Source organism: Gigantopelta aegis, chromosome 4 (genome assembly GCF_016097555.1).
Source record: "Gigantopelta aegis isolate Gae_Host chromosome 4, Gae_host_genome, whole genome shotgun sequence".
Classification (NCBI taxonomy): Eukaryota; Metazoa; Mollusca; class Gastropoda; order Neomphalida; family Peltospiridae; genus Gigantopelta; species Gigantopelta aegis.
The window spans coordinates 104,192,400-104,205,217 of record NC_054702.1 but is presented as its reverse complement, the minus strand read 5'-3'; the positions used below and the strand labels follow the sequence as shown (position 1 = coordinate 104,205,217).

General features: G+C 38.2%; 1 protein-coding gene across 1 annotated transcript; it reads left to right on the top strand.

The window, feature by feature from the left end:
- Window positions 1–258: 258 nt before the first annotated feature.
- LOC121372443 (GTP cyclohydrolase 1 feedback regulatory protein-like) lies at window positions 259–6,690 on the top strand. The gene is made up of 3 exons (XM_041498748.1): window positions 259–448; window positions 4,658–4,752; window positions 6,177–6,690. The coding sequence occupies exons 1-3, from the start codon at window positions 413–415 to the stop codon at window positions 6,343–6,345; spliced, it is 300 nt and encodes a 99-aa protein (XP_041354682.1). The 5' UTR covers window positions 259–412; the 3' UTR covers window positions 6,346–6,690.
- Window positions 6,691–12,818: the final 6,128 nt, after the last annotated feature.

Genomic DNA, 12,818 nt, shown 5'->3' with positions numbered 1-12,818 from the left:
TTACATTGATAATTTTCCAGTTCGCCGATAACAAATTAAATTGATTAAACATACTAATCACTAAGACACACTAGAGGAAGAAATCCGACAACATCTATGTATTTAACCGAACTATTGTTGAAAGTAGGTAACGACCGGTTAGCACTCGAACGACAAAGTCATCGAGCTAATGCGCTTCACATCGGGTAATCAAATAGTTCGCGAACGTTAGTGTCGCTTACTGTCACTGAATACGAGGCTGTATCCGTTGTCCGCCGATACGTAAAGTGGACACAACACCTTCCTTTACACACACGGAATCAATTTATGGAAAACAATCTGTTAGTTAGCTCAAATTTTATTAGTACTCTCAAAGTATACCTCTTTATAGTGTTATTTTGGTTAGTATCTATCAAGACGTGCGTTATATACAATGCCATACATTATGATTAGTACGCAAGTACAATTGGTAAGTACAGTGGGGAAAAAAAATTAGGTCAAGCACAAAAAGGCTTTAAAGCCTTAGAGGCCATACGCGTACGCAGATGTTGGTGTTTGCCTATACAGACATTGGGACGGTTCTGGATCGGCTAATCGCTGCATTTAGCGTATCCCGAGTACTCTGACGGTAAGAGAGCTAAACGGACATTTGGACAGTAACTGTTATCACGCTCTCTAACCGAATGTCCGTCTAGTTCTCTTAGTCAGATGGAAGCAGGTCAATTCCCCCAAAAACCAAGTCGCCCCTACCAACTCGCCCCACACTGTTTAGTCAATTCGCCCCAAAAATGTTACCAACTCGTCCCAGTGATTAGTCAGCTCGTCCCAGTGGTTGGTCAGCTTGCCCCACTTCATGTTTACAGTACATTTGCAACATACTTCACGCCAGGGGTCTCATGCATGAACCGAGACAACCGAAAGTCTCAAACAAGTCATTGTCCCGGACTATATACGTCAAGACTTTGGCCGTCGTCAGTTTTCTATGCATGGACCCGACGTGCGACTACGACAACGAAGTTCGAGACTTAAATAGCACGATTGTCACAGCGTTCGCTGTATTTCTATTTATAAAGTAGGAAATCCCAAGAATTTTCTTGCACTGAAACACTCCAATATATAAACTATAACATTGCAAGAAATAATAGAAAACGTTTTTGACATCACACTGATTTTGTATTTATAATGGAACTACTCTCTACAATATTTATTGTGGTAATATCGTGGGTAACCATGGTGGCACTATAGCACAAATTATTAATAAGGTGAAAAAATATGAAGAAAGCTGGGGTTTTAAATCAGAGAAACTAGTGTGTCTGTTACTTTATAATTGTGATTAATTTTTTTAATCCATCACAAGATTATGGGTCACACTATTTAAAAATCTCAGAGTTGCGCCTGCCAATTAAACCATACCTGTAAATCGCCAATTTTGTTTTTAATTTCCCATTTACGTAACATCGAATTAAGGCAATCGAATACACCCCTCAGTTTAAAACAACTTATGCGTTATATAATATACAGTAAAGCATACAACACTGGGATCACGTGTTTTATATATTTATAACAATTACATAACATATTCACTGATTAACGAACATATTTTGTTATTTTTATATATTTTAATCAAATAGGTTTGGACGCGTTCGCTCGTTAGATATATTTTAAAACAACTCGTGAAACATAGATGGCGATAAATGGGGTGGGGGGGGGGGGTCAAACATTAAATGTGAGGTCATATATAAATATGAATATATAAACATAATTTAAATTGTTTGTAATCAACTCTGGTCTTATAAAATCAGTTTCTAATGATGTAACGTTATGAGCTACATTCTTGTGATCTGTTGGAGTAAAAAAATACAAAATAATAATAAATAATTTTTTTATTCAAATCCATATTCTGCTTGGGGTATTCCCCGTCACAACAAGTACACCATGACTGGTATATCAAAAGCCGTGGTATGTGCTGTCCTGTGGGGGAAATGCAGCGGGTTTCCTTTAAGACTACTAGAAAAACATTACAAAATGTTTGACATGCAATAACCGATGATTAATAAACAAAAGTGCTCGAGTGTCGTTAAATAAAACTTTTTTCTTCTTCTATTTTACGCGAATAAGATTTGTATGACTCACTGTGTAGGACCGACATCGGATATTGGTACTATCGATTCAACTATGGTAATAAAATGTTAAAATGTTAAAATATAATTTAAAGTTATAACTGATAATAAAACAATTATAGACCTGTATTTAAGACTTTTAACAAACAAGTACTCCCACTATTAATTCTGAATAATTATCGGGTGGTAGACAGGTGTCACAGGTGTCACAGGCCCCCGGTTCCTACTGACATGTAGTTGATAAATGATATACTGGTACAACAGAAAATTATGATACATTTGATCGACATTATATACGTCCCATTGGCGGGTCCAGAGGGCTTCCGTTTTAAGTGCCCTTTTTAAATTCATCACCCACAATGCACAACACTCAACTATTATGAAAACACGTCTCTGGGTATCTTTATTTCAACAATTTCCGATGAACATGTCCCCAAACCCGCATAAAGATCGTGCACTCTTTTGGAGGTCGGATAATTTGCCTTCGACAAAACGAAATTGCCCTTTTTATAATTTTGTGAGGCCCCTCCCCCTATTACAAAATGCTGGATTGCCCATGCGTCCAAAATGTGGGTATAAATTCAGTTATCCCTAATCGCAAGTCTATAAAACACGTCAGCTATACTGAATGTAACCGGTTGTCAGAGACTACTGTATTTACGCCTGGGTTGTAGCAGGACCAAAATTCGAGCGATTTCGTCCCTCCAGTAGTCCCAGACTTTGGCTTGTCTTCATTCATGCATTCTGACTTTCACGTGAAAGTTTCGGCGTTCGCAAATAGTCCGAGACAACGTCATTGTCTCGATTCATGCATTAGACCCCAGAACATTTACTAGGAGTTCAAAGCTGTCATTGTCACTGTAGTAACAGGAGCAATGGACACTTATATTAAATTAAACTGGTCTTCTTATACACCCGTTGGTGAGAACACTATTCGTTATTTTTGATAACACATATAGTGTTAACACACATATGTGCGATAATATCTTAAAGACATACGACTGGCTGCTCCAAGGTGATGACAAGGTCACCAATGCTATACCATCCAATGAAAAAAAGAAAAAAGCAACAAAAAAAAGCACGGTCGAATGATCTCTATGTGACATACAAGTTAACCTGAAATTGACTTGTCTGTAACGCATAAGTTAACTATAAGCGCTAGGGCCGTACATAGGTTTTAGTTGTAAAAGACGTGTAAATTTATTTGATTAAAACTGTTTTCTGAAGATATGTAAGAAATAGAATACTATATTCGTGTCCTACTTCCAGCGCGTGACCAAAAAGTCGCAACTTTCTACTATGTTTGGTGCAATAAGCATCCGTGATCCTCGAGACAAGGTCGTCCGTCTAGACTGCTTTCAATCTCTTTTGTATATTAAGGAAATAATTAAGGGTACAGACAACTTAAAAGGAGGCTTCACAGTTTATTGTAATACCTTAAGTTTGTAAATGCCAATAGTCAAGACAAATTGGGAGAATAATTATAAGATACTGTATATAGTCATTATTAATAATATATTATTATTTATACGACAGTAGGACATACCCAATATAAGATCAGTTGACCAAACATTGGGGCGAGTTGACAAAACAGTGGGGGAAGTTGGTAACTTTTTTGGGGCGAATTGACTAAACCGTTTGGGGCGAGTTGACCGTCAAAGTACTTGAGGAGCATAAGATTTCAAGACAATTTATCTATCTGTCACTATCTTCCTTTTTTTTTATCGCTGTCTTTTTATTTACCTATAACTATCTTTCTATCTAGCCAGCCACCCATCCATCCATCCGTCTGTCTGTCTGTGTAGCTATTTGTATTAGTATCTATACATTTTGTAATAAAAACCGAAAAATACATTAGCCTAATTAAAGATTAGCATTGCTGTTCGATGCATGCCTTCGCACCACTTAAAATAGTTCAGCAAAAATCTCATCCATCTCCTCCAAATTTTTACGTGCATGGATAGGTAAAGATAAACATTCATCCTACGTGTGAGGCTAGGGTAGATGTATCAACTGACATTGCGCACACATTGTTGAGGGATGGGGTAAATATGTCAATATACATACATTTAAAATATATTATTCAGAATTCATCATTTGGGATGGGACGGGCAGGTCCAAAAGGGGGTCACAGGGGTTCCATGTCCCCCTTCTCGCCCGTTTGAAGTTAAACTACCATGAAAGCAAGTCTTTGAATACATAGGCGCATGGCTTTCCATTTTTACAAGGGGGGGGGGGGGAGGTGGCATCGTTACGCATGTTTAAAAATATGAATTACAACTGATTTTACGGATATAATGATAGAAATAAAGCGTAAAAAGGTCTCCGGTTAGCACATTTTGCCCCAGTATCTCTATAAGTTTTGCCCGAATTTGAGATTTTGCTCCAGCTTATGTCCGAGTCTGTTTATTTCACAAAATTTCGGGAGCTTTTAAAATTCCTGGATCTGACATTGGTATGATACACACAACACTATATAATATAGAGTGTGTGTGCTAACAGTTTTCTTATTATGTTAATAATAACTTTTGAAATGAAAGTAAATTTCGTCTTTTCAGGAAAGGGGCCCAACAACGGTTGGTGATGAAATGAGTGACCTAGAAATCATGCAGTACCTTGGAGCCTCACTATCAAAACAACTTGGAAATAATTTGTGAGCAATTCATATGTGTATAGCAATGCTTTATCCTATTTCACTTCAATTTATTAGTGATTTGCGTGATTGATATCAAATATAATTTCAATTTACGATGGTCATATTCGCCCCACATAAGGATATCATAAGGAATTCTAGGGACTTAAAACTCGTATTAATAATTTTTTTTGCAGACCCGTTGGTGAGAACACCATGCGTTATTTTTGATAACACATGGTTGTTTACACATGTATGTGTGTTAACAATTTCACGACATACGACTGGCTACTCCTAGGTGATGACTAGGTCACAACTTCCATACATCCAATGAAAAACTACACGATGGAAATCGATTACATTGTGACTTATAGTTAACCTGACAATCATATGTCTGTGACGCGTACGTTAACTACAAAGGCAACGTCTGTAAATAACGTTTAGTCGAAAAAGATGTTAAAATTTGCTTAAAACCTGGTTTTTGAGGATATGTAAGAAATAGAATAATACCTATCTCATGGTCCATTCCTTGACGTGGTGAGGTAGCTTGCATGTCTCAATGACTTGGATAGCTATACCAGCTAGAGCATCAGCTCCTGGTAGGGTCACCCAAACTGGACTGGTCAAAGGGTAGAGACTAGACTAATATGAACCGGACACACAGGACGTGAGTCAAGAAAGACAAGTGTCTAGGAGAAGCAAACTCCAAAATCAAAACTAGGCTGGAGAGGCTCAGAATCCGAGTAAGGAAACTCTCTTAAGAAAAGGAAAACTCCAAACTCAAACCAAGGCCACTGAAGTCTCAGAGTACAGAAGCTATGCATCAGCATTAGCGTGAAAACCCAAAGGAAATGTCTGTACATGCACCAAGCTCTGGGATCATGAAACAGATGGACATATCGAAGTGGTGTCGTCCCCTTGGACCAAAGCCAGGTGGGTATGGTGCCGGGTCTCCAGCCTCAAAGGGGCCCACTCAAGCAACAGGTGGCTCTGTCATGAAGCCAAGATAAAGCACTGTCCGGACGGAGCAACACTGGCTGTCAGGCGTTGGGGTTTTAAAGAAGACTTGACAGAGACAGCGTTTTTTATCACCACAACAGGACTTCAAATCTAAAACATGATCAACTATAGCTTGAACTCAGAAGAATAATAATAATACATTCGTGTCCGTTAGTTACCATTTATCTCACAACTCGTTGTTTAGAAACGCACCAAACTCGCTTTCGCTCGTTTGATACATTTTAAAACAACTCGTTGTGCGATAAATAGTATCTAACGGCCATTCGTGTGTTATTCTCTATATCACAACCCGCCATGATCATACAGAGAATGGGGAAGGAGATATAAACGTTTAGTTTGATTTTGCTTTGTTTTTATTTTTTTTAAATAGTTGTATATAATTCATGTTCTTTCTTTCTTTTCTTTTTTCCATTTCTTTTACACAGCCCCGAGTACAAAGTTGCCGATCCTCCCCGTGTTGTTATGAATAAGCTGGAGAAGATTGGGTACAAAGTGGTTGCCATGACAGGCGTTGGGCAGACGTGTATATGGACGATGCACAGAGCAGTAGAGTTGGGAAGAATTTGGCCCGCACCCAGCCTAACCAGCATGTAGGCTCTATCCCGGCGTGTTTTCTGCTGCTTTCAAAGGATTTTATAAATCAAGCATTTATTTGATCCATCCTGTGTAATAAACTGCAGATCCATTTTAAATCAACTACTGCCCCACGCACTTCAGTTTCAAATTCATATGAAAATTGTAACAAATATGCCTGTCATCTACTTGGATAAATCTGAATTATGGCCTCAGTATTCCAAGTATTTTGTTTAAAGAAGTGGTCATTATGCAAACCATATTAGGTGTAACCAGGGCCGTAGCTAGCATGGAAAGCATTATAGAAACTTAAAGAAAAGGAGTTTTAGACTATTAACTACGTCCCCCCCCCAAAAAAAAAAAAAATTGTCCCCAGAATATAAAATGGCAGTGTTAGGGTTGGTGTGCCCTGAGCTCACTGTCTCACAATATTTTTTAAATTTCATATGGTATACACAGTATTATATACATACATACATATAAATGGCAAAATATATACACACGAATAGATATAATCCACACACTTTATGTATATTGTTGTTGATATATTTTTTTATTATTATTATTAATTGTTTTTAATTATTATTATCTGGGGCCAAGAAGGGAAAAAAAAAGAAACAGGAGAAGATGTTATGTACGGAATTAGTATTGATACAAGAAAGTATTATGAAAAGGTGTGTGAAGGAGTATAAAGTGCGAAGAAAGTATTTTAGAAATAAATATATCTCAATATTTGATATTTGAAAGCTAACATTTTGTATAAGAATTAAATATAAATGTTTGATATATAGCAGACTGGTAGTTTTCATTAGTGATACTGAATGCTTAGAGACAACTTAAAAATCTTTAAAATTCCATTTTATTTTATAAAAACAGTTCTATTCACTAGTCCTACACACATTAAACTTTTTTCTAAATAAATATTAAATATTATAACTATGTGCTGATTAATTATGGAACAACATCCTTCTGAAATCGGAAGCATCGTTTTGGGCGTCTTTTCAATGACCCCCCCCCCCCCCCAAAAAAAGTGGGTAGATTGTTAAAATCCCAAAACGTGTCTCATTTTATAGCTGATGGTATATAGTTTGTGTACCAAATTTCATTGTCCATATAGTAGTCTTTTTTTAGGAAATTAATTTTTTATTTATGCATGATTTTAGCACTGACGAAGCACTGACCAAATTCATGTTTCTATGTACATTATGTTCTGAGAAAATGGGACTTTAAATATAGCACGGAAATGATGACGGTTAGCAAAATGACCATTTCTAAAAAAAACAAATGCTTGGAATACAGAGCCCATGTGGATGTTTGGAATATTTAGTACATATTTCAAGTGAATCTGAGACTGAAGTGCGTGGGCGACTCTAAATATTTGAGATAGAAAGAAATGTTTTATTTAACGACGCTCTCAACACATTTTAAATACGGTTATATGGCGTCAGACATATGGTTAAGGACCACACAGATTTTGAAAGGAAACCCGCTGTCGCCACTACATGGGCTACTCTTCCGATTGGCAGCAAGGGATCTTTTATTTGCGCTTCCCACAGGCAGGATAGCACAAACCATGGCCTTTGTTGAACCAGTTGTGGATCACTGGTCGGTGCAAGTGGTTTACACCTACCCATTGAGCCTTGCGGAGCACTCACTCAGGGTTTGGAGTCGGTATCTGGATTAAAAATCCCATGCCTCGACTGGGATCCGAACCCAGTACCTACCAGCCTGTAGACCGATGGCCTGCCACGACGCCACCGAGGCCGGTATTTGAGATAGATTTACCCTGTAAATGATATTTCGACATACTAGATGTCATAGCTTCCTGTTAAGAGACCTGCCTTCTATATGGATATTCCGTATTATTTTTCACCTTGGAGCGGAACTTTCTTTTATGCGGGGGGGGGGGGGGGGGCAGCGTCCGTCCCTCTCCCCCCCCCCCCCCCCCCCCCCCGAGTTATGGGCCAGAGCATAGCGGTATAGCAGAACTGTGTATATGGTTAGTTTAATACCGGAATAGACTATGCATGCTATTGACTTTTAAATATTGTTTATGCGTTGTTCAGTTGTCAATTACTTAACAAATGTTTGGATTATTTATCGCTATTTCCATATTCCTGAAGAAAAAATAAATATCAGAATGAGTACTCAGAACAGTCTAAATCAATTTCAAATAGTAATTGTAAAAGCTATATCAGCTATGATTATGCGCTTTCAACTAATTATATGCTCCAGTGAATGTGTTCAAGACGGAATACCTATAATTGTAATTATATGTAAATTATATTTAGTGTGTACTATGTCTAATATAATTACAGTTCAACTGCTGCACATTGTTTTTGATTCTTGTTTTGTGTACATTAGTCATCACGATACACGGTTTTTTGTTTCTAAACATGTAGCAGAATATAAAAATATGTTAAAATATAAGTGAAGATCTATAAAGGACTACCTTACGCGTAAACCAAAGTTGGTCATTTGGCCTACTTAGTACAAGGTCAGATTACGTTTACGCATTACATTACTATTTGTTTATAATACATGTACATTCCTCTGTTGTGTTGCTCAGTATGCTTATCAATACATGTAAGTATGTAAAATAAATAAATGGCTCATTGCGTTTGTTTTATTTTGTTTTGTTTTGTTTGTTACATAATTCTACTAAATAACAGCTGAGTTTAGCCTGAAATACGTATAATAAAAATATGTTGTAATATATTAAAAAGACAACAAAGAAAACGAGACAATAAAAAGTCGGATCTATAATGACTCCCGCGTCATTTAAAAGAGTTGGCGAGTTCTTTGTGCAGGGGCGGAACGTAGCGCAATGGTCAAGCGCTCGCTTGGTGCGCGGTCGGTTTGGGATCGATCTCCGTCAATAGGCCCATTGGGCTATTTCTCGCTCCAACCAGTAAACTACGACTAGCATATCAAAGGCCGTGGTATTTGCTATCCTGTCTGTGGGATACTGCATATAACAGATCTCTTGCTACTAATGGGAAAATGTAGTGATTTTCCTCTCTAAGATGACCAAATGTTAGATATCCAATAGCCGATTATTAATAAATCAATGTGCTCTAGTGGTGTCGTTAAGCAAAACAAACTGTATCTTCCATTGCGCATTAGGGAGATACCCATAGTCATTATCTACCAGACCCATCTCACTAACCATCAGAACAAGATATAACTCGTCTGTCTAACATGCATCCAATCTAATTAAAATTAGCTCCACTATTACATGTGGATCTAACAGCAGCCAGTTGGAGCTCATGTCCACCAATCAAAACCTTACTTGCAGAATCCTGCCAGTGATTTAAAAATAATTTGAAAACATTCCGAATTATCCTGAGGGTATACGATATGTTTCATGTGAATTTTGATTAGTACTTTAAGTACAAACACAGACATAGGCTACTTACAAACACAAACATAATTATGTACATACGAACGAACACTCACACGTACAAAGACACACACACTCACGCATACGCACACATATATTTTGGACGACAGGTAAATATGTTTGCGAAATATCTATTCATATTACTGTTATCAAGCGATTTAAGATTTCACAATACTATTGCAATACTATTATTACTACTGCAATGCTATCACAATATTAGTTTAACTATCGCAATACTATTGCCATAATACCTGTCCGAGCCTGACCTAGCAGCACTGGAAGATTGACCGCCCCACTCTAAGAAGAAATAGGAAGTGGGGTCGACCCCTACTACTCTTTTCGGGACTTTACTTTGTTTCATATTGGTACCATCTCGTACCCTCCGGAGCCGGGCCGGTCCGTACTACTATACCAAGCATGACGACTGGACTACACCCTAGTCTGATATTCTCTTGTTCACTTCAGACGGATCCGGCTTCTCGAGAACTGTATTCCCGCACAGCACTACACTGTCTAATGACCGTCAGTCTAAGGGTTTTCTTGACGGGATGCAACCCATCTCGTCCCTACAAGCTGTGCACCTTAACGGCCTTAACGATGCCACACACGTGGACATATAGATCGGACTTTAAACTTCTAGACCTTCGTTCAGAATTTTATGTCAAAATTACCTCCTTTTTTATATTATTAAATAGTCCGATCCTCTCTTTTTTCTCTCATTTATTTTGGGACCTTCTAAAATGCCCCACATTATATAAATATTCGGTCGAGCAGTCAATTCCTTTTTATTTTTAACTACATGTAGTTAACTTTTTAATTAATTAATTAATATAATTATATATATATATACACACACACACATCTGTTTCACTAATTGCTATTCCAAAATTCTGTCCATTTCCAACCCCCACCCCCTTAAGTCCCGGACCCAGTCACTGCATGGCTACGTCAGATATTGTGCCCGGGAGAGACGTGTTAGAACCTTAAAGGGACACACCCTAGTTACGTTTATTTGTTAACCATTACGGCGTTGTTTTTCGCTATTAAACCCCATTTTTCACAAATAAAATTGCACTTTACTTACATTTTATTATTTAGAATACACATTTCCATTCACCTGAAGTGCTTTTTAGTAATCCTGATGTTTGTAAAACCACGAAATGCATTTTTTGCATTTTTTCACAAAACGTGTTGTCGAGAAAAAACCGTTAAGCAAGCGAGGTCCAATCTATTTTTAATGTCACAGACGTTGGTATATCACGTGACCGTTATCATTTTTGTTCGGTTTGTTTTCTCGTGCACGGTTCGCGCAATCAACATCCGATTTGTTGTTGTTTATTTGTGAGATTTTTCTTCACAGTTCGTGAACATTTTCTTTAACAATAAAGTTCAGACAAGTAAGTGTCTCAATACAAAACGTTACAAACCCTTAAAACCAATAATTTTGCTAAGTCTTACGATATCTGGAGAGGGGATACAACCAGGACAGAACAGTTGGAACATGTCCAGGAGAGGTGAAACGAACGCACCCCAAGTCTGTGAAATTTGTCGTGACGTAGGCATTGTTGTGCTTCTACCGGTGACATCAGAATACAAACTTTCAAAATTATTTCAAGCAATTGGGACATGGGGATTCCCATGGTATTTATCGATATAAAACCTGCTTTTTCACTCCATTTGATAAAAACGTGATCTAAGTGTGTTACAGGTTTGTAGATTAACCAAATTATAATTTATTTTCGCTGGATGGAACTAGGGTGTGCGGCTTTAATTGGATATAAGCACGTTAACATGTTATCCAATCCATTTCACAAATACAACAAATATAACCCATAAAAAATGTGGTACGACCATGCCGTACCTCTTTCTGCTCTGCCCCTGAACTGTTCTAATTACACCTGTGTTGCCTCTCACTACCATGCATGTTTTACTAATGCAAACTACAAACAGAAGCAGTTTTAATTACGCTTGTATGGGCCCTCTGTTACTACCATATATTTTACAAAACAAGTTACAAAAACCCCAAACAGTTTTCATTACACTTGTATTTTTTCGTTAGTTTCGTAGTTATTTTACCACAAAATAGCTAAAACAATATTCCTAATCGCTGTAAATGTTTATGAAACAACATATTTTCCCAAGCAGTTTAGCATTGAAATGCAGAAGGCAACTTCAAGAATAGATTTCTACTTTCCTTCACACGGTACACCTATGTAGGCTACACTACACTACACACACACACACACACACACACACACACACACACACACACACACACATATATGCAATATCATACCATTAAATTCCGTAGTTGCATTTAACGCATCGCCAGTCGGTACTGTACGAAAAGTGATGAGATTTTGAATGGCTCGTCACGTGAAGAAAACTAAATTTGATATTCTGTTCTAAATCTAGACGACAAAAATGGTTCTTACAATCTAACTTTAATATCTGTCCCAGGGAGTCTTCATAAGGTCGTGACTACTCTTACGAATCACTGGATAATATTTGTATTGTCTCTGTCATGTCATGTCATAGGGTTTTACGTGCACATTCAGAACAAGCTGTTGTAGCGCACGCCTGTCGTGGGCACAAGAGCCGGCCTTGGCCGGCTCCTCCGTCCATAACAGGAAAGGTGGGGGGGGGGGGAGGGGAGAGGAGGGACCGCCTGCACTGGCAGGTGCAAGTGAGCACCAGAAGCCCGATCAAATCGGTAGCAGGCGGATGGGGGTGGTGGTGGTGCTATGGAATTTGAATGGAGCAGTTAAATGCCAAAGAGAAAAGGGTGCGCAATTTTGATTGAGGGAATTTGGCGCAATTTTGAACGGTCGGTCGAAAGGTAAATGGCCGAGCTAATATAGGTTTTGATATTAGTGAATCGAGAGTAGCTCGTTCATTTTAGACCTTTACGATGCTGTGGCGTCTCCTAGGCTGACCGCTTCTGGTCGAGGCATCACCAAGTACCATGTTATTACCAGCAGCAAGTATTGGGGGTTTGGGTGGGGGAGGCCGATATTCTTTTGTTCAGCTTCCCCCGGGTGCATTGCAATTGTGTACTCGGAACGGTATTCTTTTGTCCGGTTCCTTATTA

Excerpts from the sequence above, each read along its gene's own strand:
- LOC121372443 (XM_041498748.1), top strand. The coding sequence starts at position 413 with ATGCCATACATTATGATTAGTACGCAAGTACAATTG. Across the intron at positions 449-4,657 it reads TTAGTACGCAAGTACAATTG|GAAAGGGGCCCAACAACGGT; the intron begins GTAAGTACAGTG and ends TCGTCTTTTCAG. Across the intron at positions 4,753-6,176 it reads AAACAACTTGGAAATAATTT|CCCCGAGTACAAAGTTGCCG; the intron begins GTGAGCAATTCA and ends TCTTTTACACAG.